Source organism: Saccostrea echinata, unplaced genomic scaffold (genome assembly GCF_033153115.1).
Source record: "Saccostrea echinata isolate AGI-Se365-2 ecotype Australia unplaced genomic scaffold, CSIRO_AGI_Sech_v1 ptg000257c, whole genome shotgun sequence".
In the NCBI taxonomy this organism is placed as follows: domain Eukaryota; kingdom Metazoa; phylum Mollusca; class Bivalvia; order Ostreida; family Ostreidae; genus Saccostrea; species Saccostrea echinata.
The window spans coordinates 5,262-33,261 of NW_026890006.1; the positions used below are offsets into that span (position 1 = coordinate 5,262).

The 28,000-nt window shown below is 32.8% G+C and overlaps 1 protein-coding gene across 1 annotated transcript; it reads left to right on the forward strand.

Annotated features, from left to right (window-relative positions):
* LOC133177829 (uncharacterized) lies at nucleotides 1-27,852 on the forward strand. The gene is made up of 16 exons (XM_061312714.1): nucleotides 1-61; nucleotides 12,948-13,199; nucleotides 16,770-17,018; nucleotides 17,255-17,512; nucleotides 17,942-18,193; nucleotides 19,355-19,447; nucleotides 19,756-19,994; nucleotides 20,081-20,174; nucleotides 20,274-20,378; nucleotides 20,455-20,631; nucleotides 21,068-21,166; nucleotides 23,701-23,966; nucleotides 25,028-25,112; nucleotides 25,241-27,253; nucleotides 27,526-27,650; nucleotides 27,742-27,852. The coding sequence occupies exons 1-16, from the start codon at nucleotides 1-3 to the stop codon at nucleotides 27,850-27,852; spliced, it is 4,479 nt and encodes a 1,492-aa protein (XP_061168698.1).
* The last annotated feature ends 148 nt before the right edge of the window (nucleotides 27,853-28,000 follow it).

Below are 28,000 nucleotides of genomic sequence, written 5' to 3' on the forward strand. Positions count from 1 at the left end.
ATGTCTGGGAAGTGTTGTGTTCTTATGGTATTGTCTCTATTCAAAGTGACAGAATCTACAGGTGAGTTAAATAACTTTCTTGATAAATTAATTTAGTTCATAATATCATGACAAAATCCACGTATTTCTTTTGGGAAGAAGAATTAATTTGTCAATGACAAGATTCACCTTTTCTGCTATTTTTCTTTCACATTTAAAAATTTATAGCCCATCATAGATTTATTAACAATTCATATTCATATGTGATGAATCTTCAATGTTTTGGTAACTGCTGAGAGACAGAGTTCTGTGTGGTCTACAAAATAGACTTACACTTAAGGATCACTTTGGAATATCGTTCACGGCTTTTACATTTACCCGGTACTTAAGAAAAGAGATGGGGATCTTTAAGTCTTGTGTTTTACTTAGCATAACGACTACTGACCAAGTGACCCTAAAATTCACTTTTACTTTACTTTCTAAAAATATTCGTAATGATAATTTACTTTCTAGCTTTTCAAACGTGAGAGTCAGGTTTTTATAACATCTTAAACACTGTTTTCAAGACTGTTTTGAATTATGCCAAACTGATAGATCTATTGAAAACTTAATACATGTTTATTGATAATTTTCATTAAGGTCTGACGACGCGTTCCTCAAATATCTGTTTTATAGCTCATCGTAATATATATAAAAAATATTCATAATTATCATTCTCTGGTAATTTCTAAATTGCTTTCAACATGTCTTAAAAAACAAGTACATCAAAAATTGTAATATTAGCAATTCAAAAGATTACCAAAAGGATTATATCGGAAACACCACGCTCTGGTATCTTGCACAAATGTCTGGTAAACAGGTCTGGATGATTTCCAAATATGGAAGTCAAGAACGATAACCGTGAATGGCTATTATAAATACACAGATAAATAAGGCGCTAATCCTTCTGAGCAATCAGATAACGGCATTTAGACAAACCCATGAGAAAATAAATAAAACACCTGGTTTTAAAGTTTTTTGCTCCAAAGATTTTTTTTTAGAACAACCTTTTTGTAAACTTTATGCACATTAAGGAATAATATAGTATATTTGACATTCTACCGTGAACAAACACGACTTGAAAGCTTAATATAAATTCTAAGTTGGATTAAAAATCTGTCACTACAAGGTAGCAATCCCAAAAGTTTAACTTGTGAGAAGAAATTTGATATAAATACGGCAGATTTTCAGTTTTTAGAGCCTGACATGATAAAGTTTTCGTATGGGAATGTAACAGTCTTAATTATTTCCTGAGTGTTTATTACAAAATCGTCCATGCAGTTTCAGATATGCGAGGTACATGTAAGATATGGTGATAAAAAGCATTCATGAACATTCCCTTTTCTCCATGTTTTCCACCTTTTGTGTCCATTTAAAGTGTAATAACATGGTATTCGGCGCTCTTGAAACCCGTGTTATTTTAAAACAACATGTACATGTAGTCTATACGATGAATATATTTACCAACACAAGAGTATGTTCTGCTAAATGTTATAATTGTACTTGATAATAGCTTGTCGGTGTGATCTATTCCTCCGTAAACGATCGCATAGTTACAAGCATTAATTTTTTTTCCCGAGATGAAAATGTCAGGTTTGTTCACGGTAAATATGTGGGGAATACCTTATTCTTCCAAACTTTTCATCTTACTTCTAAAGATTTTTTTGTCAAAAAAATCTTTTTGGGGAAAAAAACCAAAGCACGTCTTCTCTTTTTGTTCCTTTGAAATATATTTTAGGGTGTGTAAAAATGCTATTGTCTGATTGGGCAGAGAAATATTTACGTGTATATGATGTATATTTATAGCAACTTTCAGTTATCGTTTCTTGACTTCCATATTTGGAAATCGTCCAGACCTGGTAAAGTACCTCAAGTAGCAATATTTCAAAGACAAGTTTTTGGGGAAAATCATATATTACCGAGGAACCTGTCGTCTGACCTTAAGCTAGAATTCTTTTGTAATATTAGTAGAAATCAGATTAATTTGCAAACTGTGAAAAGAGAGCTGTGCAGATGTCATATTTTTTAATTCATGTGCGTTAGTACATGTTTTTTTCCAATTATTTTTGTATCCCTCTGATTACTTGTTCAAAAATAATTGTATATGGCAAACAAAAAAACAAAAAAAAACAAAACAAAAACGAAAACAAAAACAAAAAAAAAATAGTTAAAGATGGTAAAAATTCTGAATTTCTTTGTGGTGAAACTTTCATTTTCTCTTACGCTAGACAATTGATTGTAAAAAAAAGATTGTATGTAGTTAATTAATAAATGTCAAATGATCATACATGTTTATGTATTAAAACACTTTTATTTATTTTAGTCATGATTGTGTGTGTGTGTTTATTAGAATGGTGCATATGAAAACAGAGACTACTATCTTATTGATAATACAGTTGTCAAAGGTTTTTGGGCTGTATCCTGGGAACAGAAAGTGTGTTTAGTATTTAATTATCTTACACAAACACAACATTACCCGTTCTGAAGAGTGTCGACCTGCGATACCTCTTCTTCATACAATAATGCAAGTACACTCAATTTTATGGATGATGAGCAGTAAAATTGCCTTAAGATTCTCCAGATTTGCTTTGATAATAACTTTGCCTTTGTGAAATATAAATGTAATGGAACATTCCGAAATAACAAATCCAACATTAACAAATATTTTTAAAAAAAAATTATTAACCCATCACCATACTTCGGATTTTAGAGCATATTTTATGGTGTTTAAGCCTTATATTTAATCATGTACAATGTAGAACACGTAGGAAATAATCTACATATAATGTATACAAACAAAACATGAAAAAGTTATTAAAGAAAATGGGTGTTTTGGCGGGTGATCTGCAGGAATCATATGTACGAATCATTTATAAGTTAAATGTCTATGATTTGGTCGGCTGACCACAACTGGACAGACTTTACATGAACAAAGTTACGTACATTGGTAAATGTTACATTTACATTGAAATTTACATTGAAATACCTTGTCAAATTGTAATATCCCAATAATTACGATAACAAAGTAACACTTCAAACAAATAAACACTTATAAGATAATAGGGTTAAGTTAAAATGCAATTATATTTAAGTTTCAGTGGGTTGTAAGAATTGCTTTTTCTCTCGATGCAAATGAACTAAAGTTTTTAAATCTTAATAAATCAGTACATAAAATTAATTAAGCACTAAGCACTGCACACTAAAGAGTTCTATAAGCAGGGCAGCTTTTTTTTCATATGGAGGAGTCTGTCCTTAGAAGAAAAATAGAATAAATGGGAATCTTTGGAGATCAGGTCTTCCAACAATCTGTTGGAATTCCCATGGGTACCAATTGCGCCCCCTTATTAGCAGATCTATTTTTGTATTCATATGAAGCAGAATTTATTCTAAAACTTCTACATGAGAAGAAGAAAACACTTGCTGTGGATTTCAACTCGACATTTCGATATATAGACAACGTATTATCAATAAACAATAGTTACTTTCATTCATATGTCGACTCGATATATCCCACTATGCTTGAAATAAAAGATACCACAGATTTTGGCACATCTGTTTCATATTTAGATATTTTACTAGAAAAAGACGTTAATGGTATCATAACAACAAAGCTCTATGATAAACGTGATGACTTCCACTTTTCAATCGTCAACTTCCCTTACTTATATAGAAATATACCCTTATCACCTGCATATGGGGTTTATGTCTCTCAGTTGATTCGATACGCAAGAGCATGCTCTACGTATGAACAATTTTTAAAACGAGGCAAGCTATTGACAAACAAGCTGATGAAACAAGGATATCAACAGTCTCGTTTGAAGTCATCTTTTCGCAAGTGTTACGGTCGATACAATGACCTTGTCAGCACATACAGCCTATCACTGAGTCAAATGCTGACTGACGTTTTTCATACTAATTGCTAGGTCATTATTTATACACTGAACTGTCTACGGATTTTTCCGGGTTTTTTTTCCGATCATGACAATGAGCACACGGAGGGTATGACCGGTCGCCAGGTGATACTCACTTCTCCATGGCACCTGATCCCACCTCTGATGTTTTAGAGGTCCGTGTTTGCTCTGCTCCAAATTTGTATTGTTTCATTAGACTTTCGAGATTGAATACTTTTCGTTATTTTCATATTTCTTTCTTTTTTTACAGTTATGAATATGTTAAAACACACAAATAACGTTTAAAATTATAGAGAGATGCCCAAAAGTTAGACACTCTGATTTTTTTCTTTGCGAACGTTTAAGTTTTGTTTACCTTTTATTTTAGGATTGAAAACGCGTATTTCCACCCCCCCCCCCCCCAAATCTGGAGAGGTAAAAGGGAATGTGTGTTGCTCTGAAAAATGCACTTTAAAAATAATGAGCAATTTTGCTTTTCTAAAGTGTTAAAAACCGAAATTTCATCTTTCTGATGAATTAAGACGTGATATGTTCCATACCATTTCATTTTTTTTTTTTTTTAAATTTTGGCTGCAAATTGCCCAGTCCTTCCCAACTTAACAATGATCCTTAATCTGTCGTCTATTTGATCAGTCAGAAATTATTTGGGTAAGGAACATCTTTGTTTTCTCTTTTTTATTGTCAAGATAATTTGGAATAATTTGGTATAGTAGCCCCTTATGTTAGATTGTAATGCACCAAATCTAAACATTTTAAGTCCCATCTCCCAGTCTTAAATAGTTAGGGTTGCTTATTATTATATAGTCATTGTAAAGGGGAGAGGAAAGTGCTGATCTATCTATAATACAATGGGTGGATTTTCTTTTAAATTAATGTTTCAAACATAACTTTTTTTATCGCAACTTAACAAGTTCATCTCTCAGTATCAATAATATTCCTGAACTTCCTTTCTATTCAAATGAAACAAAATAATTTTGAAATTTATATCGAGTATCATGCTGTATAAGGAAACATATACGAGTATCATCTGTATAAACAAACTACTTCATGTCGTGCAGTTATTGAATAAGATCACCATCAGAATAAGATCACCATCAGAATTCGTTTATCCTGAATGACAATAATGGAAAAGTTAAAATATTAATGAAATCGTACATCAAATGACACTAAATTGTGGATTAACAAATACATCTGCGTATTTCATTTTAGTTATCTTACGGTAAACCCATTATGGTACTTTAAGCCTGGGGGTTATTTCGATTTTTATATGATTCTAATGATTCAATGATATCAAGATGGTGTCATGCAACAATTATACCCGCATATAAGTGTTTGCCTCTTAAAATATTCTCCTCTGTGCCTGGGAACATGAAGCTAATGAAGAAGTTACATTAGTTATTCCATAATTTGCATAAAATGATCCATTGAGAAAACTAACAATGGGCCTCGTTAGTATTTCATAAGGTAGATTCATTAGCAGTCTGAAACTTAAGAATTAAATGACGCATAAATGCTGTTAGGGCTGAAATGAAATATGGAGATAACGATTAGTAATCAAACTTTAAGTCCATTGGAACAATACAAATCGGGAGCAGACACGAACCTCCTCAAAACATCAGGGGGTAGGATCAAGTGCCATGGAGGAGTAAGTATCCCCTGTCAACCGGTCACACCCACCGCGTTAAAATGACATTTCCAAAACCTTAGTGCAAATCTGCAGGATACCATCAGATTCTAAAACTTGATTTGGCTACTGTGCATGTGCATAATGTGAGACGATTTCTGACTATATATATATATATATATATATATATATATATATATATATATATATATATATATATATATATATATATATATATATATATATATATATATATATATATATATATTAAAAGGATTGATGTATTTGGCCCCAAAATTAGCCTCCCCTGTGAAAATAAAACTTCCCAGACCTTACTGCATATCTACTGGACATGACCAACCGTATATCAAAAGATAAACTGACTACTGCTTAAAATGAAGGAGGAGTTTTGGGAACCGTAGTTTTGTAGAAAAAAAGTTTTTGGACCACCAATTCGCCCCAGGATGATGATAAAAATTCTGAAACCCTATTGCACATCTACATGGTAGCACCTATATCATTTCAAATTAAAATTCAACTAATTATTAAAATTTTAGAGAAATTCTTGTAACCAGATCTTTGTAGAGCAGGTTTTTGTAGAAAAAATATTTTTACTCCAATTGACCTATTAACGAGGAACGTGTCTTCTGACATGAAATGAAAATTTTAAAACCTTATTGCACATTTACAGGAGGTAACATATCATATTCTAAAAGATGAATTATCTACTGCTTAAAATATAAAAGGGGTTTGATGAAGACTTTGAGGAAAACATCGTTTTTCCATCCTCATAATTGACCCTTTGGTTGAAAATTCTTAAACCGTATTTTAGATATTCTCAAACCGTATTGAAGCTATACAGGACACCAGAAATCATATTCAAAAGGATAAATTGCGTAAAGTGGAAGAGGTGTTTTGGAAACCAAGTTTACAGATAAAAATGTAATTTTCGTTTAGAAAACAAGGTTTATGTACAAAAAAGTGTATGTTCATGTTGACTTCCAGTTGGTCATTAAGGTGAAAATAAAAATTCCCAAACCTTTTTGCAAATTTACAGGCCATCGCCCATAATACTTCAAAAGATGAATTGACCCCACTACTAAGAAAGTGTAGGTATAATTATTAAGTCCATAGTTGTTTTGATTGATTCAAGTCAACATTGAAGCTCTGTTTGATTCCATATGGATCATTACAAAAAATCATGTTAGTTGTAAGCACATGTATTTTATTGTAAATGATGAAAAATCTAAGTCACAATATTAAATGCATTAAAAAATTGGCTAGGAGACATGCAAGTATCAGGGGAGGTATGTTGACATGAAGGACGGTTTCTTGTCTAGATTTGCAAGATTCATGAATTTGAGTTTTACACAACAGTGGTCTCCCAGTAAAAATAGTGTTACAACAAGATGTGTTGTGAAACACTGATGCCCCCGAATGGCATCTTATGGCGAAGGTTAAAGTTTCTTAAATGCAAGTCAAAATCCAGGCCAAAAGATAAAAAATGTTAAATTTGAAAGCCCTAGCTGCAACTGTTCAAAAGTTATGGCAAAGGTTAAAGTTTTTTAAAAGTAAAGTAAAACATCAAGGTCAAGCTCAAAGTTGTTGGTATCCAAAGGAAGGTCTTGTCACAAGGATTACATATGTAAAGTATGAAAGCCCTAGCACCAACCATTCAAAAGTTATGGCCAAGGTTAAAGTTTTTTGAAAGTAGGCCAAACTCCTATGTCAAGGTCAAAGGGTCAAAGTGGTTGGAATCCAAAAGAAGGTCTTGTCACAAAGATTACATATGTGAAGTATGAAAGCCCTAGCTCTAACCGTTCAAAAGTTATGGCCAAGGTTAAAGTTTTTCTAAAGTAGGTCAAACTCCTAGGTCAAAGGGTCAAAGAAGTTGATATCCAGAGGAAGATCTTGTCACAATTAATGCACATGTGACGTTTGAAACCCCAAGCACCAACTGTTCAAAAGTTATGGCCAAGGTTAAAGTTTTTCAAAAGTAGGTCAAACTCTAAGGTCAAGGTCAAAAGGTCAAAGATGTTGGTATTCAAAGGAAGGCCTTGTCACAAAGAATACACATGTGAAGATTGAAACCCCAAGCACCAACTGTTCAGAAGTTATGGCCAAGGTTAAAGTCTCATAATATTTTGCAAAAGTGGGTCAAACTCCAAGGTCAAGGTCAAAAGGTCAAATATGATGGTATCCAAAGAAAGGTCTTGTCACAAGGAATACACATGTGAAATATGAAAGTCATAGCTCCAACCAATCAAAAGTTATGGGCAATGTTAAAGTTGACAAAAGACAGACAAACAGACAAACAGACAGACAGGACAAAAACAATATACCCCCGGGATCTTTCGATCCGGGGGCATATAAATATAAATGTTATAAAATACATAGTACATATTTGATCAGAAATGTTCATTTTAGCTTCAAACTCAGAAGAAAAAAATGCTTAAAAAATCAATTATACAGAATCATCCAATTTAAAACGCATTTTTGATCAGCTACTGATGAACTCTTGCATTCAAATTAACGATTGAAGTGCTATTGAAAAGTTAAAAATTTAACGGAATAGTTCGTATCAATTATGAATGCCATTGTTAAAATAATGTATGGCGTAAATATTGTTCAAAGCACAAAAATGCTCTTGTTATTTTCAGATGGGAATTCATGACACATTTTACAAATTTTAATCTGATGCTTTGTTTTGGTACAATGAGTGCATTTGCATTTAGACTTTTTTCTTTGCTTTCACTTATTTTATTGATAATGGAATTATTTTTCAGCATACATTTTAGTTCATAAACTAATGCGTACTTGTTTTAAAAAGTGTTTGAGATTTTGTTTGTGTTTGGCAATTATAACTTTTTGTTTGGGATAAAACCCTTGAGAACAATTTTATCAATACACTCATTGATCCCTGTATAAGGATCTGATGTTTGCACAACATCATTTATTCGTCATCATCATTAAATTGAAGTCAGAAAAAAAAAAAAAACAAATCATCAAATTATGTGGACTGATGATAAGGCTTGTGTTTGATTTAACACTTGTCTGATTACTTGATTAGAAGATTCTGCCTTTAGGCTTGTTCTTGACTTTGATATAAAACTCTTCAATATTTGATTCATGAATCTGCAGGAATATTGGTAAATATATATAAAAATTCAATAATACAAATCGTAACCCTAAACAAATCCTAGAGACGTCATTCAAGAAATGTTAATCAACACAAAATGCATCTTTATACTTGCTTGTCAATTTGACAAAGGACAGCTTATGAAATTATAATACTTACATTAAAGTTACAGTATCAATTTGCGACCAATCGTATTCCTTGAGTTCATGGTATGAACGAAGTACAATTTACACAGAGAGTACTTGCATGTAGATTTCATTCTTGCTGCTATTGCTTCAGTTGAAGGTAATGCAAGACTCAATTTAACACTAATTTGACGAATTTTCTTTGTTGTTTTACTGGGCTTGGGAGACGTTCTTTAAAATGTTATTTAGAATATTTTCTTCGTTTGGCTCTTAATGTTTGCTTCATCCCTGCCCTGATTACAACTGTTGTCTCGTCCCTTCTCTGAATACAATTGTTGCCTATCCCTGCAATTGAAAAAAATCTTTAAAACTTCGTTATATAGGGATAATCTGCATATGAGCGCTTGGCGAAGGAACAGTCGGTACCTATGTTTACGTCGAAGGTTTGAAAGGGAGCGGCGAACTAGAATCGAACCCAAGCCCTCCGAAGCCTTACGAAACAAACGCCCTATCACTAGGCCATATGTAACTGAATAATTGTTAGCTTGTGTAAATTTCGGAAATTTGGAAATTTACCCCATCCCGAAGAGAGGGCAATGAATTATTTGATTATCGGGTAGATTTTGCAGTTATCAATTTTTGCGAAATTTTATTGTTTAGTTGTTTTTGGTATAATAATTGCATATTTCTTAATCTACTCCCTGAGAAAGAGACATTTCCCTTCCTTTGAAAACTTGAATAACTCGGGTATGTGCCGGTTTTGTTAAAGGTCTTAAGAATTTTAGAAAATTTTAAAATTTTAAAAAGCGGAACATAGATCAATTTAAAACTGCATTTAAAAAAACAATTTGGTCAATGAAAACTTGCATTAACAGGACAGATTCAGATGTTACATAACATCCGTCCATCTGTTCCCCCTCCCTTTCTTCCTCTTTTCCACTCAACAACCAACCTACAAACCGACCTACACATCCACCAAAATACAAACGTATTTTGAGCATATAAGCTAATGTTAGCCAGTGGCTGAGGTTGGGCTTTAAACCTTAGTTTGTTTTCTGTCATCTTGAGAATGTCTTCATTTCACATTTCTATGTAAAATGTAAAAAAATAAATAATAATAATGCAATTTTGTGTTATATCTTTCTATAAAATGTGGTTTTAAGCTGGTGAAAGTAAAATGCAATCGATTTCTTTACTTGTAGAAATCTCAAAATAAAAATTTAGTCTTGAAATATTCTTTGAATATAAATCAACAGGAAGATTTGAGTTCATGAAACAGTTGCGTTCCAGAATGTTTATGCAAATCTTTAAGCCTTTGGAACCATTGAAACTACGTCTCAAATTGAGTATAAACTGCTGGTTAATGGATATTTACACATCTCTCGGTATTAAAACTGTTACTGTCATAAAAAATTCCCAGGGCATACGGTTAATATGTGTCTTGATTGATATTTCAACTAACTCACGAATCATTCTGAATAATATAGCTTTCAGTTGAAAACGTTTTAAGGAAATTAATCATGTTTGCTTCTGTGTATGACAGGGCTACGTTCATACATTCCAAAGAAAAATAATGTTTGACCGCTCCAACTATTAATTTGGTTATTAATTGGAGTGGCACGTACGATTGATATGAGCAAATCATATTTTGCTAAAAAGAAATATTTTATAATCCAATGCTTTCATTTAGGTGTTAATTTATATGCTTTGCTTTCATTTCTCAGGAATTTGTTCAAGTTCCAACAAAGGAATGGACCCCGTATACATTGTAAAATTCTTAATCACAGAGCAGGCCTCTAAGTGACCTCTAAAATTTAGGCGACAGCTTATCAAAAAAATTAGTCGCCATTTTTTTTTTTCACACGTGTGACTGAAAAGAACAAAATGGTGACTAGAAAACACGATATGTCCATTGCTAAGAAAAATCTCCACTTTTTAAAGTTTCTTTTCGATTCTTCAGAAAAGCAAAAATTGTTAAAAATGTTGAAAGTTCCGGAATTCGACGATCACCAAGTCAATTTAAAATGGTCGCCAATTTGTCGACTCATGGGAAAAATTAAGGCGCCAATCAAAAATTTTAGGCGCCATGGCGACTAAATTAGTCGCCAATTAGAGCCCTGCAAAAGGGTCAAGTCTCCACCATATATTTCATTTTAATCACCGAACATGTGTCTCTGCTGGTGGACAGTCTATCCCCGAGATACTTGTCGTTCGGTACTTATTTATTCATGAAAAGTACAAAGCATAACGAAGAGATACTGGCAGTATAAAAAGGCGTCACTCTTTTGAGTCTGTAAGGGGCACAGACTCTAGGAGTTCAATCGGTATCCTTCGGGATATTAATCCTATGTCATATATACAGATTCCAAGTTTTGGTATAGAATCAACAGTTCATACAAAAAATGAAGGAATGTTAAGTTTCTATTAGAGATATATTTGACGATTCTTTTACCTATCTCGTTTGTTTTTATTTCCAAATGTTCTGTCAAAAACTGTAAAACCTATGATATTTTGATTTCTAGGTCTTCGTTTACAAGTAATCTTACTTGACAGAGCTTCTATGCCAAAACTTGGGAAAATCTGAATTGCAAATCTTCTAATGTTGTCTACTGAATAGAATGTGCCCTTTGTGGGCTTATTTATGTTGGTGAAACCAAGGGTTCACTTAATAAAATAATATCGGGGCATAGAATTCAAATTAACAACGGGGGCAAGCAGCTTCTATACAAGTATTTTAATTTAATTGATCATTCTATTTTGTCAATGAAAGTGAGAATTCTAGAATAGATTTACCGTCATACTAATTGCCCATCATTGAGTACACCTTCCCATAGACAACGTGAAGAATACTGGATTAGAAAACTAGAGAGAGAGTCATATATACCTTGAACCCTCTTTATTATGGACTCCTGACCTCGTAGCAAAAAGTAGCTTTGTACAATATGATTCTTATTTTTTTTTTTTATTCCTATCTATACTGTTAAGTCAAAGTACAGAGCCATCTTACGTACAATCAGGGGTAATGAATTGGAGAAAATTGTATTGTAGCATTATTGCTCCGTAATTTGCAAGAGTTTTTTTTTCAAAGTATTTGTTACTTACAAATTTAAACCCATTGCAGCTTGTTTTTAAGTTGGAAGTAATGAAAATCTTCAACTATTACGTATAAGAATGCTTGCGAGTTAATATCAAAAATCGCAGCTAGATATTTCTGGGGGGAAAAATTTTGTCCCCATATCGCACAACTGTAACCCTAACATCTGCTTCTGGATTTGACCATATTTTAACCTACGTAAAAAAAGATTTTAAATTGACCAAAATGATTATAGCTTTGCTTTTCGAGGAATTTCTGTCTTTTGTTGTTCATTGATTTTTAAATGATCTTACCCCCTTTTTTTCTTCTTCTTCTTTTTTTTTTTTTTTTTTTTTTTTTTTTTTTTTTTTTTTTTTGCTCTTTCTGCAATATCCCCTTGAATGGTATGGGATGATTGTTTATCCAAATAATTTGAAACCCCTTTTAAAAAATCTTTTCCAAGGATTTTTAAATTTAATTTGAAGATATTGGAATAGTGGTTATAATAGATTAAAAATTCGAATACTAGTATGTTAAAGGATGTTAAAGGAAAAACAGGATAACATCAGATGGAGTAATATGACATTTCTAGAAAGTCATTTTCCAAAGTACAATTGACTTATTTTCAACTGTGTTCATAAAACAAAAAAAAAATATGCAAATCCATGTCATTTAAAGATGTCGACAAGGGTGCTTATTAACAGAATTAAAAACAAAACTGCGTTTATAGATAACGTGTTATTCATTGTTGTTATTTTTTTTAAAAATAGCAATGGTTGTCCGATTGGATTCATGTTTCTGAGAGTCTCTTATAAACAAACCCTCCGGTTTATAAATGCCTGTTCCTATGTAATAGAAGATTATATATCATTGTTCTCGAAAAAATTTCATTAATTAATCTAATTCTAAATACGAAGTAAAATTTTCAAAGAATAACATTTGCATTGCGTGAAGGCTTTCTGGGTAGTTCTTTCTTTGAAAAATCAACAAAATCTACAAAATGTGTTTTTTTGTGATTTTTTGCGGTCTTTTGACATTGTCTTTTTTATTGTTTTAGTACTCAACTGCAAAATATCCGTGGAAGGTCTGGAATACAGAGGAAACATATCAGTTACTGTTTCCGGTAAAACATGTCAGAGGTGGGACAGCCAGACTCCACATTCACATTATTACACTGACCGACTTCCGGGGAACGCCAGTATACACGAAAATTACTGTAGGAACACCCAATCTGGGATAGAACCTACTCCCTGGTGTTACACCGTGGACCAGAATACGAGATGGGAGCTGTGTGATATTCCATTTTGTGGTAATGAGTACATCCAGTATGGGGAGTCTTTTGTTTGATTTGCATATTTAAACATTCAGATATCAGTAATATAATTTTATCTTTTAAATTGCAAAACTTTTTTAAAGTCCATAGTAAGATTAACTCGGATGTAAAAATATTTTTTTTTCAATTAAAAAATAGCAACAACAACAACACAAACACACACACACCCTCAAGCACACACACACACACACACACCTCTCTCACACACACACACACAAATAAAACGTGTTGCCATGGCATGAAGAAGGTCTTCCGCCCTTCTCCGTCATCGGTGAAGTTGATTCCTCACTCATAACACAACATGTATTACGTGGTGCATGTTTTTGTGTTTATGTACAAGGAAAAAGATAAAATATAATTACACGATATACATTGAACTTTAATAGCTATTTGATATATCAAATCACAGTGGTTTCCTTTAAATACAAACCAATCTCTGCTTTATAAAAATATTTTTGAAAATAAAAATGCATTAATAGACACCTATACTCAGATTAGACTTGTAAATAATAGATTAATAAAAATGAGACAAAATACCTTATCTTTGTACATTAAATGTTCTTCAAAGACCAAGAGAGGCCAATGTGAGAGGCCAATGTGATGGGATTACTATATGAGCTCAAGCATTACTGTTTATTTGGTCTGCATAGTGAAAGTGGAAAATGAAAGTGTAATAGCACTGACAAGTATTATGATTTGCTAATTAGTACTAGACAAACTTATCTTGTTGATCCCTGATCATCCTATTTCTCTTGCTTTTGGCAACATATATTCATCTATCAGTTTATGTTTATCTTATACTCCTATGCATCCTTAACATTGTTATACTCAGTTGACTGTCAAGGCCCCTGGGCATTTTTTTGTTATTACAATATTTTTGTCATATATATTTTTAGGTGCTGAAAGTGCCAATATTTATAAATACTGCTTTCTATCTGATTCACTTTAAAATTATTTGGATAATGATAATTGTGTAATTCTAATTAAAAAAAAAATTATCATCTGTATTAAGAAAAAAAATGCGACGCTTAATTCTCACTATAATGTCCAGTAATAAATACGATACTAATATTATTCTTACGGAATTGCAATGATCCAAATGACATGATAATTTTTTTTTAAATTTACCTAAGTCATCGGCGTTGTCATTGTCGTAGACTTTATACATTTTTATCTCCTTCCTCAGAACCACTAGGCCAGTTTCAACCAAACTTCCTCAAAGTATCCTTGGGTATTCAAATTTGTTCAAATAAAGAACCACAACGTTCACCTGAGACACTATGGCCCTTCTATTCTTTATCAGCTGATTTTTACCCACAGATTCCAATTAAGATCCCATATTGTGGCCCCACCCTACCCCCTAGTTGTCATAATTTGAATAAACTTGAATCTTAACTGCTTGAGGATGCTTCTATATAGATTTCACTTACCATGGCTTTGTCGTTCTTGAGAAGAAAATTTTTGAAAAAAAAATATTTTTCCTTTAGAATAGAACAGAAGGGCCATAGAGTCTCATGTGAGTGTTGTGGCCTATGGGCCTTTAGTCTAAAACTACTAAGAACTATTGAAATGGTACTCGATTTCAATAATAATTATTGATTTTTTTTTGGACTAAAATAAAAGATTTCCTCACTTTGTCATGCACGTCAACATATTAAGCTTATACATACCCTTGTAAATTTTAATATCAGTTACTTGAATTATCAAAACTGCACAATGATGTTGTAAGCTGAATGAGACGATTTTTATATTTCTTGCTCTATCAAAATGAACTCAGTAGAAGTAAATGGAAATGCCACACAACATTGACTTGACATATATAAATAAAACATGTTTGTTTTTTTAAAAACTCCGCTTTTTAAGTTTAGTTTTCCAATTATTATAATAATGTCATACCATTGTTATAAAACAATTACATTTCTATTACCTAAAAAACATAAAAGCTTGTTTGGTGGCAGTGATATATATGGATTTTAATTATACTGAAGAATATGACTCAGAAAAATATAAATATAACTTTTAAAGTGACATTGTAAATAATATATCTTGATTACTAGTATTCTATCAAAGAGTTTCAATTGGACATTCCTCAAAACTTACTATTTACTGTTTAATAAAGTACTATTTATATCTGAAATATCTTGACGTTATACAAAGACCACATTCTTGATAAATACAGAGAGCAATATCATGAAAAGTGCGAAGTCAATTATTTCCTTTATTGTATGTCTAAAATATTGTATCCTTGAGGGGTACGAGTTCCATGATTACACGCATTAACAAACTGATATCTATAGAGTAATAGCAGAGACTGCTAGTAAACAAACGGTACACAATCAATGAATGAAGTGAATATTTCATATAAAGACCAAAACAGCACTACTTCAGGGATTGATAAACATAATACCGAGTGAGACGAGTGTAAGGGATCCAGAACATTCCAAAGGCCATTTATCTTTGTCATTATATACTTACCATTTGCTGTTCACGTACAAAGTATCAATTATCGAAACGTTGATAAGTGTGAATCAATTTTATCTAAATGAACAAACCCCTATATAATAATTACCATGTTTTAATTATGCCTTGGGATTTCTGAAAGATCAATCAAATTTTTGTCACGCTTCAATTTCTTATGACCTTTGCACACTAAGTGTATACAGTATATAGAGATTAAGGTCAGATCTGTCTAAAATCATGGAAACAAAATGAAATTCAAAATTGATCTGTTACTCATCGAGAAATCAGATCAATACATACAAGCTTCTAGGAAAAAAAAGGGAAACCAAATGGGTTAGACTGACTGACAGATAAAGGGACAAACAGACGGACAGACAACCTATAGTTCCCCTCAAGTTTGAACGATAGAGACTTATAAAGAATCAGTCATAACAGAAATATTAACAAACACAACTCTACTTTCAAATAAAGATGGAAATGGATTGACATGTGAATGCATAGCTCAGGTTATATCCTGTGTGTTGCCAAAAGGAAAATAAGTTATTTATCAAATGTCAAATTTGAAGTTAACGAACAGTGATCAATCTCATAAATATAGTAAACGAAACGAATCGTAAACAAGGCATAAACACGAACCATGGAAACAGCAGAGATGGGATCAGGTGCCTAGGAGGAGGAATTTTAACCCAAAGTTAAACAATTTAGGCAACCTATAGATTGAATTGAAACGATGTTTGCTGAAAAAGTTATAAATTTTGACTTAATAGCAAATCTGAATAAAAAATAAGGAAATGCACAAGCAATAAGCCATCTTTTTGAATGGTAATAATTGTAATCAGACGGTGCTTAAAGCTAATAAAAAAGAGTTGAAATGCAAAAAAGTGATGTAATTAATGTAATGTAATATAAGTAATGTATGTCATATTAAATAGATATTATACTCTTCACCCAGGCATATTTTCCAAAAAGCACTCACACTCTTCAACAAAATGTACTTTCATGAACTTTAATTTCTTAAATGAAAGCTCCAATGTTATGTGTATTCATGTCGTGTAGTTATTATATCTTGTGTATTATTCTACGAAGAATGTAGAGACACGATTAGAGGTGAAGAATACAGAGGGACAGTTTCACACACGAGGACAGGTTTAAAATGTTTGAGATGGGATAGCCCCCTTTCTCCGGAACCAAGATTTGCCCTGTTCCTGGAGGGAAATGCCAGTTCGCATGAAAATTATTGCAGGAACCCAAGCAATCAAGGGGAACAACCGTGGTGCTTTACAGTTTCCTCTGAAATATCAGCTGATTATTGCAACATACCAATTTGTTATCAAAGTTAGTACACATACACTTTTTCCTTTTACATTTCTTCTTTTTGTTCGTGTCCTTGATTGTAATTTGTTAAAACATTTATAGAGTGTATTATATATTTGTTTCTGTAATGTTATTATCTCAGAAAACCCACGTCCTACATAATGTATGTTTGTTATTTAAAACAAATAATGCAGTGAATGTAAACATTCTTTTTTATAGACTGTTTTAAATTTGATAATTAATATTTCGTCTTTAAGATAATAAAGAATGCTTAGATAGCACAAAAGGTCAACATTACTTTGGAACTAAAGCTGAAACCAAAGATGGCATACAATGTCAACGCTGGGACAAACAAACACCACACAGACATAGGTTTTCCGTTGGATTCATGGGACTTTCTGCTTCTGAACATGATAATTACTGTAGAAATCCCGATAATGAGGAAAAGCCCTGGTGTTACACAGTAAAGGACACAGTCCGGTATCAGTATTGTGATATTCCGCTATGTGAGGAAAGTAAGTACAATCGACATCTCTAAAATCTTATATTTAATTAATCATATAAGAAAACAACCCCTAAAGAAACAGTACTTTGCATCACGTTTGTACACGGTTTAGGTACATCTAAACACCAAGATGAATTTATCTTTAATTTCAGATTATCTCTCAGTATTTTACATGTATGTTAAAACAAAGTTTCCATATTTAATCGATGAAACCAATAAGATTTTTTTTTTTAAAAAAAAAAAGGGTTTTTAAGGACATTAAAAAATTTCGATTGATTTATGAGTAAAAAAAATATACTTTGTCAGAGGTAACCTTTGCTTTGGAATTTAAGCAACATTTGATTTTCAATCAAAAAATGCATAAAAATTTATTTTTTGATTGTCAGTTGATGTGAATATAAAAATCACTCTAATTTAGAAGAAATGATAATATTTTTAGAAGACTGTAAAGACACAGAGAGAGGTATGGAATATCAAGGGAAACGTAATGTCACACAAAGTGGTATAGCCTGCCAGCGCTGGGACAGTAGATATCCCCATATACCTAACAGCAGAATACGTTTCACTGGGACGACTCTATCGCAACAGGAAAACTACTGTAGAAACCCAGACGGAGAACCATCCCCCTGGTGCTACACTATGGATCCAAAAGTACGCTGGCAGCTCTGTGATATTCCATTCTGTGTAAACGGTAAGTATGAAAAATTTAAGAAAAGCTAAAACTAGGGATGGACAATATGGCATGATCATACAATTAAGGCTACTGCATAAAAATTATGCATTTTCACTGTGTAGGTAAAAAGGAGCTCGAACATATGACTTTAGATGTATATGATTTTAATGACGGCTTCAAAAGCATATTTCATGTATTATTTGAACATATATTTCATCATGCATTTTTATTTGAGTATTATAAAACTTGCGATTTCTAAAATATGTTTGTTAAGAAAAAAATCAAGATAATCAAAATCTACATTTTGACTTAAGTCTCTTCTCAGTTTATATGCTCTGGGGACCAGGCATAGCATTTTAAAAAGCTTAATAACGCATCAATAGGAAGAAGTACCACAAATTTACTGGTAGTTTTTTTTTTTGTTTTTTTTTGTTTCTTTTTTGTTTTTGTTTTTTTTTAATTATAAGTGTTGTCAGTCTGATGAACTAATATTAGATCTGCACAAAACTCCTGTCAAATGTTCCTTTAGCAAAGATTTCATTAAGTACGTGTATGATGTACAGCATATTTAGGAGTAAGAAAAGTATAAGACAATCGTTAAGTTTTTCTTAAGTCAGGCTTTCAATATCGAGTTCATTTTGTATGATGCGTTCATTTTTGCAAATCATAGATATTTAAATATATTTGAATATAATAACTTTGCTTTAAAGAAATTTCATTTTGAAGCTAAATTTGCATTATTTTATTTAATTAAGAAGTTAAAAAGTTGCAAATACGAACAAGAAATTTAGAACCAAAATTGAATCCGGATAGATATTCTTTGTTTTTATATATTATACAATTTTATTAATATATATGTTGAATGTATGATATGAATAAATTATGTGAGACATTGTATTTAGATATAGATATTTAGATATAGAGCACCCTGCGTGGTGCTGTAGGCACTAATATTATATTTTGTTATAGAGGGAGTTTAGTCAGGGCCCCATCCCTGGTAGGTGCCCTATATATAATCTTTAATGTTATAGGTCTGGGAAATAAATGTGAATAAAGAAGAAGTTAAACTAGAATAGGTGTAATAAATAAAATCGTTTGAAAAAAATCAAACATTGTTATTGTACCACTATTAGCCATAATTATCAATTCAGGAACAATAAAGAATCTTTCTATTTTTAGCATCATTTCAATGTCATTTCTCAGAAGACATGTGTGGTCTTGAGCAACTGAATCATACAGAGACGAGTTGGTTGTTGAACAGTTCCGAAGACGGTATACGGAATTAAATATTTTAAATAGTCACTTTAAGAATCCACAAAATGTATTTTCAGGATTCTACTTATTTCTATTTATATCGTTAAAAGATTCCTTTTAAAACACAGACATGTTTAGTCTTTTCACTGACAGCGTAAGCATGGTGTGAAGAATCACTTCACGTTTTTTTTTTATTAATTCAAATTTAGATCACATTTCACATGTGAATCTCAGTCCTGTGTGGCTGAACATAATTTTCGGATATTGTTAAAAAATAAAGAGCTTATAAAAATATAATATCTTAATTACGCACCATATCTTTTCAGGAAAATACTTACTTTTCCGTCCTCCGAAAAATGTGTCTAGTCCACAGTTATTTATGCCCACGCTGACATCACCTCTCTTGCGCTCTACGAAAACTGGAAGCTGTTTGCGATTGGCATATCGCAGTGAGGGTATTGAACTAGTACTGACGACCTTCACACAAAATCTGACAAAGCTTAAGGAAAGCTCTGAGGTTAAGAGAGTTAAAGTCAACATAAACCCTCAGCCGGATAATTACAAGGTCTGATACAGTCTCTCTTTAGGTACCTTGAGACATTGCTTTAAGTATATTTACAAGTATCATAACATTTTTCTTTAAATCTACAGGTTTTTATTTTACCACATTTTACTGCGTCTTCGTCTGAATCGTCAACAGAAGCGGCTATTGAATACATGGAGGTTCAAAATGGGCCATGTACAGGTAGATGCGTAGGACAAATTCAATTTCTTATTGAATTCAAATGAATAATACACTAATTGTTGATAATTTCTAATGAATTTAGTTCTTGTTTTTTTAAAGATTGCTTTGCCTGTCTCAGTGACAGATTATGTATTACCGGTAAAAGCCACGGATTTTGTGATATGATGCCGGAATGTCCTGATTACAGTGACGAGGAAAATTGTGGTGAGCACATTTTGGAGTTTCCTTCCCTTATAGAATTTGCGAATAGAAAAGAATCAACTTTATCCATATTTTACAGCTCTGGAGTGCTACCACGAAAACATGTACCAAGGATTTCGCAAAGAAACAAAGTACCTTCATAAATGCGTGGAAGAAATGGGAAATACTTGTAGGTTCGATTTGTCAAGCAAAAGAGAGCCGGGTTGTTTTGTTGATTCTGAGTTCAAATGGGAGGAATGTAGTGTACCAAAGTGTGGTGAGAATTGTTGCATTAGCTTTTTTTTCGGGGGGGGGGGGAGGGTAATTTCTGCATGTAAAAATTAAATCGAAAAGTTATCATGAGTTGAGGAAACGTAATGTACATGTGTCTGGATCTTAAATGATATTAGAATAAAATTCACTTAACTTATTTAAATGCTAGATATTTATTTTAAGCAAATGAATGCTTTGACAGACTAATAAATTGAGGCTTCTTAAAGACCTCCCCCTTTCCTCCCAAAAACAATTGTGAACCTGCCTTTAAATTTTAGTTTAAAACTTCACAGCGGTGTATATATATAATTTATATATATTATGAAAACATAATTCATGCTGAAATAAAAGTAAAAATTAGGTTTGGGGATATGTTTAATTATTTTGATTTTTGTAAAAGGTTTTTTAATTATTATTATTATTATTTTGGTATTTTGTAGACATAGGAAGTTTAATTTGTGACTTTGAACAGGATATGTGTGACTGGAAACAAATGCAAAGTGGAATAAAATGGAACCGTCAAATAGCTGAAAACACTGGTATGTTTCTGAGCCCTGTACTCATCAGCTTTTCTTGATATATGTTTTTGTGTATATATGTAATATAGCAATAGAATATTTGATAATATATATTATAAAAGCATAAATAATTATAATAAAGAATTAAATTTTCATCGATCATCTTCAATGACGTTCAAATGGTAGGAATGTATTCTATATATTATTAGCTCACCTGAGCCGAAGGGTCAAGTGAGCTTTTCTGATCGAAGAGTGCACAGCATCAGTCTGTCATGTGTGGTCTGTAAACTTTTCACATTCTCGACTTCTTCTCAAGAACCACTTGGCAAATTTCAACCAAACTAGCCACAATGTATCTTTGAGTGAAGGGGATTTAAATTTGTTTACAGGAAGTGCAATGACCTCTTTCAAGGGGACATAATAAGAATTCGTGAAAATTTGGTGGCATCTGTAAAAAAAAAATCTTCTCGGGAACCCCTGGGCCAGAAAAGATGAAACTTGTGAGAGAGCCTCTCTACATACAGTGATACTGTAGATATAAGTTTGTTCAACTCATGACCCCCTGGGATAGGGTTGGGCCACAATAGGGGGTCACAGTTTAACATAGAAATATATAAGAAAAATATTTTTTTTAAAGAACAGCAAACCTTTTATTATTTATATTAATGTAGAAGCATCCTCGGGTAGTGTAGTGTAGATTGAAATTTGTTCAAATCAAAACTCCCAGGGTAGGGCAGAGTTTCAGGGAATCAAAATTTTACATAGGTATATATTGGAAAAAATCTTTAAAAACCTTCATCTGAAGAACAGAAGGTTATTAGTCATATTAATATTGAAGCATCCTCAGATCGTTTTAGATTGATGTTTTAGGGAAGAGTGGGACCACAACAAGGGGTCATCATTTTACAATGGAATATATACAGGAAATATATTTAGAGATCTTCTTCTAAAGAACAGCAAAGCCATTATTAGTCATATAATACTGAAGCATCCTAAGGTAGTGCAGATTAACGCTTGTCACATCATAATCACCGGGGGTAGGACAGAGCCACAACAGGGATAGTAGTTGTACATAGAGACATATAGGAAAAATCTCTAAAAAAAAAAAAAATTCTTAAGTCCCTTTAACAATTGGCGAAGAGCAGACGCGACAAAATATTCGTGCGACCGAAAAAAAATTGATTTGGATCGTAAACTGTTGCCGAAATAATCGCATATGAAAAAGCGTTCGTACCAAATTCGCAAGATCTAAATCGACCGTTGTGCGATGCAAACGCATTACCTGGTAAATCCTGCGATATATCTTGCGTCTATATGCGACTGATATACAATGAAAGCGAGTTTTGTAAGATAATTCGATAGGATCGCGCGAGTGATCAGGTGATCGAACGATTGAACGTGCGCCAATGCGATTGGACGTGCGGCGCTCGTGCGATCATGTGTTCCATGGTTCGAATGCTCGTTCGAGTGCATTTATGCAACACACATCAGCCATGCAAATCTAAATTTAGAGAACCCGACACAGTGCTGTGATTTTTCTTATTTCTTCTTATATTGTTATCGTTTAGGATTTGCGTAATTAATTATTGACTGTATCATCATGACAGCAAAGTGTTTCGGCGGTTTGATATCGTATTGGTGTATAAATATAATATATATGGTGTATATATATAATATTTGCATGGCAAATTGAAGCTGATAAATCGTGCAATAATAGTAAAACGTTGCAAGATGACATGAGACACGTTGAGCAACAATCTCATGGTCGCAAAACACTGCTGCGATTCATCTTACGACCTTTAGAAATCGTGCATCACTCTTACGAATACACAAAACGTTGTAAGACGTTCGTATTAATGTTCGTCGTTGCATTGCGATAATTTGGATTGCATTTGGTCGCATTTGAATAGTGTGCATGTCCACTATTTTGAGGAGACTTGATGCAACCACTAAAGCGCATGCAACGAATGCGAGACATCGTGCATCGTATGCGAGAGCTCGTGCGAAGCTAAAAAATTCCGATCGCAAAGTATTGTAAAGTGCTCGTGCACCAATTGTGAAAGGGCCTTTAAGAACAGCAAAGCCATGATAAGTCATATTCAAATAAAAGCATTCTCAGGTAGTGTAGATTCAAGATTGTTCAAAACAGCAAAGGCATGATCAGTTTTATGTACATGTATATGGAATCATCCTCGGGTAGTGCAGATTGAAGTGTGTTCAAATCATGATCCGTTGGTGTAGGGTGGGACAAAAATTTGGATCAAAGTTTAACAAAGGAATATATAGGAAAAATCTTTTCCCATGGAACAGCAAAGCCATGATTTATCATATTTATATGGAAGTAGCCTCAGATAGTGTAAATTCAAGTTTGTACAAATCATGACCCCCTTCGGGTAGGGGGTGCATAAAAAGTGATCAAAATTTTACGTAAGAAAATGTTGGGAAAAGAATCTGCTGATGAAGAACAATAGGGCCATAGTTACTCAAGTGAGCAATGTGGCCTCTGGGACTCTTGTTAATTTATACTTACCTGTTTATGTTTATCTAATTCACAGGTGAAATGTTTGCTTCTGCTGAAAAGAAAGAACATTTGAGTGGGAAAACGGAGGAGAGGGCCTTTTTATATAGCACACCACAGCCTTCATCGTCCGAGTTTGGGTGTATAACAATGACATATTCTGGGGAAAATGTCCAAATAACCGTATTTTTAACACAAGGCACAATGCTTACTTTTGATGGGATGATTTTCCAGCGACAGAATATAAATTCAGACCTTTTTGCCACTACAAGTTTTCAGATTCCTATTGACGTGCCTTATTTGGTAAGAGGAGTGGCGGCATCCTCCAATATTGTGTAATTGATAATTAATACTACCGTTTTTAGATAATCAAAGCCAACGGTTTGATTATACCTTGTCTCCGTCGTCTATCTGTCTGGTGTGTGTCGCCTGTTTTCACATTAAATCCTTGATTTCTTTTGAACCCTTTTGCTTATTTGAAGCAAATGTGCAAAAAAGGACATATTTTTAAAGAAAAAGGAAAAGTGATCGGGAAACGTTTTAATTAGAATTGTTTACTCCTCAATTTTTAACGTAAGAATGACATGACAGTGCATTCCAGATAACAAAAATTTTCATGAATGAAACAACTTTCCCCGAAATACTTAAGTTCGGTTGAAATTTGATTGAATTATCTTTCCTCATAGGTGTTAAAGGTGTACATTCTAAACTTCTGAAGTGAACAGAATTTTTCTGCGCAACCGGAAGAATCACACGTGTATACACAATCTGCATGTAATAATAAATGAATGTTTGCATCTCAAAATGAATATTAAGGCGAAAAAAACTATATCATCTATATAATTTATATGTAATAAAAACTATGTCATGAAAAAATTACAACACACAAAGTAGTTTGTCAATGTAAGTTACACATGCCTGATGCCTCGGGTAGAATCGGCTGTGATCACTGTGATCAACTGCAGAAAAGGGTCACAATAGGGGATAACTGTATTACATATTATACTTTTTAGAATAAACAAAACTTTAATGGAACACGAGAGGGCCACAATCCGTTGTTTTTAACTGGAAGCATGTCAATAGTTAGGAATGAAATGTAGAGATTCTTTGTTTAAGATAACGCCCGTAGTTAGGATACAGCTACAATCAAAGTAATGTAAGGTTCTCAAATTACACACAATTTGTGAACTTGACATTAAGAATGAAAATTCTGTTAATTAAAATTGTTGTGTTTGAGGGCAAAAATAATGGAATTCATTTATCTACACATTTATCTTAAAGGGAAAGATGACTCGGGTGAACGTTGTGGTTCAAAGGCATTTGGTTAGTTATATAATTTCTCTGTATGAAAGTATCATTTCTAGGTAACAATTGTTGCAACATTCCAAGTAAATGTTACTGGTATCATGCGACTTGGAAAAATCAGTTACGAAGAAGGAATTTGTAAAGGTAAATTCAATCATCTTTAGAGTCAACGTCTTAAATACTTACTGAGTATATGATACTAAATTCTTTGAAAAATATTCTGAAAATGGTAAATTTAAGTACTTAAGTACAAAAATTGATGAATTTTCTAGATAAGGATCCTTGTTACAAAACACAATATCAATGCGACGACGGAAGCTGTATTAATGCTGACAAGTTCTGCAACAAGAAAAATGATTGTCCAAATAACGAAGACGAAAATTTATGTAACTACAACAGATCCAAATGTTTGCGTATGGAAAAGGGATGTGTTCTACCTTGTCCCGATCAATGTGAATGTAAAGGAGTAGTATTCAAGTGTCAATCTCCAGAAAATGTAACAAAAGAAGTCAGAGTTCTTGATCTCAGTTCAAGCAATTTCAACCTCAAGGATTTAAGAGATTTCAATTTCCTCTTACATTTGAATTTATCAGGATGTTCGAAAGAAGATTCATCACTTCAGAATCTAGGAAAACAACTAGAATCTCACAGTCTTCAAACTCTGGATATCTCTTTCAACAGAATACGAAATTTGCAACAGATTACCTTTGAGAAACTTTCAAATTTATTATACCTTAATGTTTCACATAATCAAATCACGGGTATTAACTTGGACTTCCTCAGAGTTATTCCAAAGTTACGACATTTGATTCTTAGAAATAACGAAATAGTGATAATTCATTCAAAAGAAACCTACAACCGATTTAATTCTAGCCTTGAGTTGTTAGACTTGAGAAACAATAAAATAAGAACAATTATGCCAAAAGCACTGCACTGGCTAAGTTTCTTATCAAAATTATTATTGAGCAACAACTCCATCACAAATACTGATGACTATTTCTCAAGATCAATGAAAATGCTTGTTGAAGTAGATATGAGTTTTAATTCTATAAGTATCATCACAGATAACATGTTTTCGGGTTTGAGGAGGCTGGGATACCTCAATTTACAACACAACCAAATACAAGTTTTAAATGATTTTTCATTTTCAACACTGACATCTTTACAAACACTTAATCTTGCCTTCAATAAAATCCACACAATTAACAGAATGGCTTTTGAGAACATGGTATCACTCACCAAACTGAATCTCACAGGAAACCAGTTAAGAAAACTTTCTCCTGCAAGATTTGTTGCTTTAGTAAAACTTCAGATATTGGATTTATCAGACAATGACATCACTATATTGGAGAGTAATGCCTTTCGAAGATTAGAAGAAGTAAAATATTTATATATTAACAGAAACAAATTAAGCGTGTCACGAACTATGTTCCAGGGTCTTTGTAACCTTGAATGGATATGGACAGATTCTTATATTATTTGTTGTGCCAAACCATTATCTGTTGACCCTTCAAAATGTATTTCCCCACGAGACCGAATCTCAACTTGCGAGCAGTTGATTAGCGTTGGATTTTTAGCCCAGGTGATATGGTACGTGGCTCTTTTCTCGTTAATCGGAAACCTTTATGTTATATATTACCGCATGAGAAGTACAAACAATGGAAGGAATAATGCACACGGAATTTTAGTTTTAAATCTCAGTTTTTCCGATTTATTAATGGGAGTTTATTTGTTCATTATTGCAGTAGCAGACATGAAGTACCGTAATAATTACGGTTTTAACGATAGTCAATGGAGATCAAGCAATATTTGTACCGTTGCTGGCTTACTTGCAACAGTTTCAAGTGAAGCATCAGTGATTTTCGTGTTTTTAATAACCTTGGAACGATTACTGGCATTAAAATATCCATTTTCTACCGAATTTTTGAGAAAGAGGAAACATAAATTTGTCATTTCAGTAATGGTATGGCTTATGACCATCTTACTAGCAGCTTTTCCCATCTCTGTTTACCCAGACTTCTATAGCAGATCTACAGTATGTATCTCTCTTCCGTTAACTGCTGAGAAGGTTGCTGGATGGGAATATGCAACCTTTGTTTTTATAGGATTAAACTTAATAATTTTTATTGCTATAGTAATTGGACAGATACTGATATTTGTGGAGGTGAAGGTCATTGGAGGTGCCTTACAACAAGACAACAGAAAGAGAGAAATTGCTGTGTTGAAATCTCTATCTTATGTCGTGTTGTCAGACATGTGTTGCTGGATTCCTATCATATTGATTGGTGAGAAACTTTTGAATACACAGGCTCAGTCTTACGTATAGAACAAGGTTGCCTATATAAGTACTCTTTAGAAAATAGCATCACCATGTAATTTGCGTACATCATATTGACAAAAAAGCATTTTATGTTGTGTAAAATAGTGTCAGTATATAGTCCAAAGTTTTACATAAAACTAAAAGGAAAGACTAAAGAAACAAGAAGTAAAATAAACATTAAGTGTCCATTTTATCAAATTAATTTTTATTTTACATTTTACATCAATTAATATTCAGGAATTATGGCATACGGAGGGATGGATATATCGTTCGATGTTTATGCATGGGTTGTTGTACTCGTGCTGCCTCTAAATTCTGCATTGAATCCATTCATTTACACATTTATTGTGATATACAGACAGGTAAGTTCATTAGCAAACTGTTTGTCTTTCATCGTTATTTTCAAGTAATATTTATTTCTACCTTTCATTTTGGTGAAAACTTTTCTTACAGAAACAGGAATCACAGAGGGGTCAAAATATATCGATGGATGAAAGGCAAAATGCACGACAGCTCAGCAGAAACTCGACCACGGTTTCGGGGAAAAAGGATCATTCTATATAAGGCCGTTTTGCGGTCTACAATGACCATTCTACATAAGGCTGTTATGCGGTCTATAATAACTTCAAATTTTCAAGTAGTACTTTTTCCCTTAAAAACTTCATGAATTAGAAGGCTAATGATCCAATTTAATTGTAAATATTGATTGGTT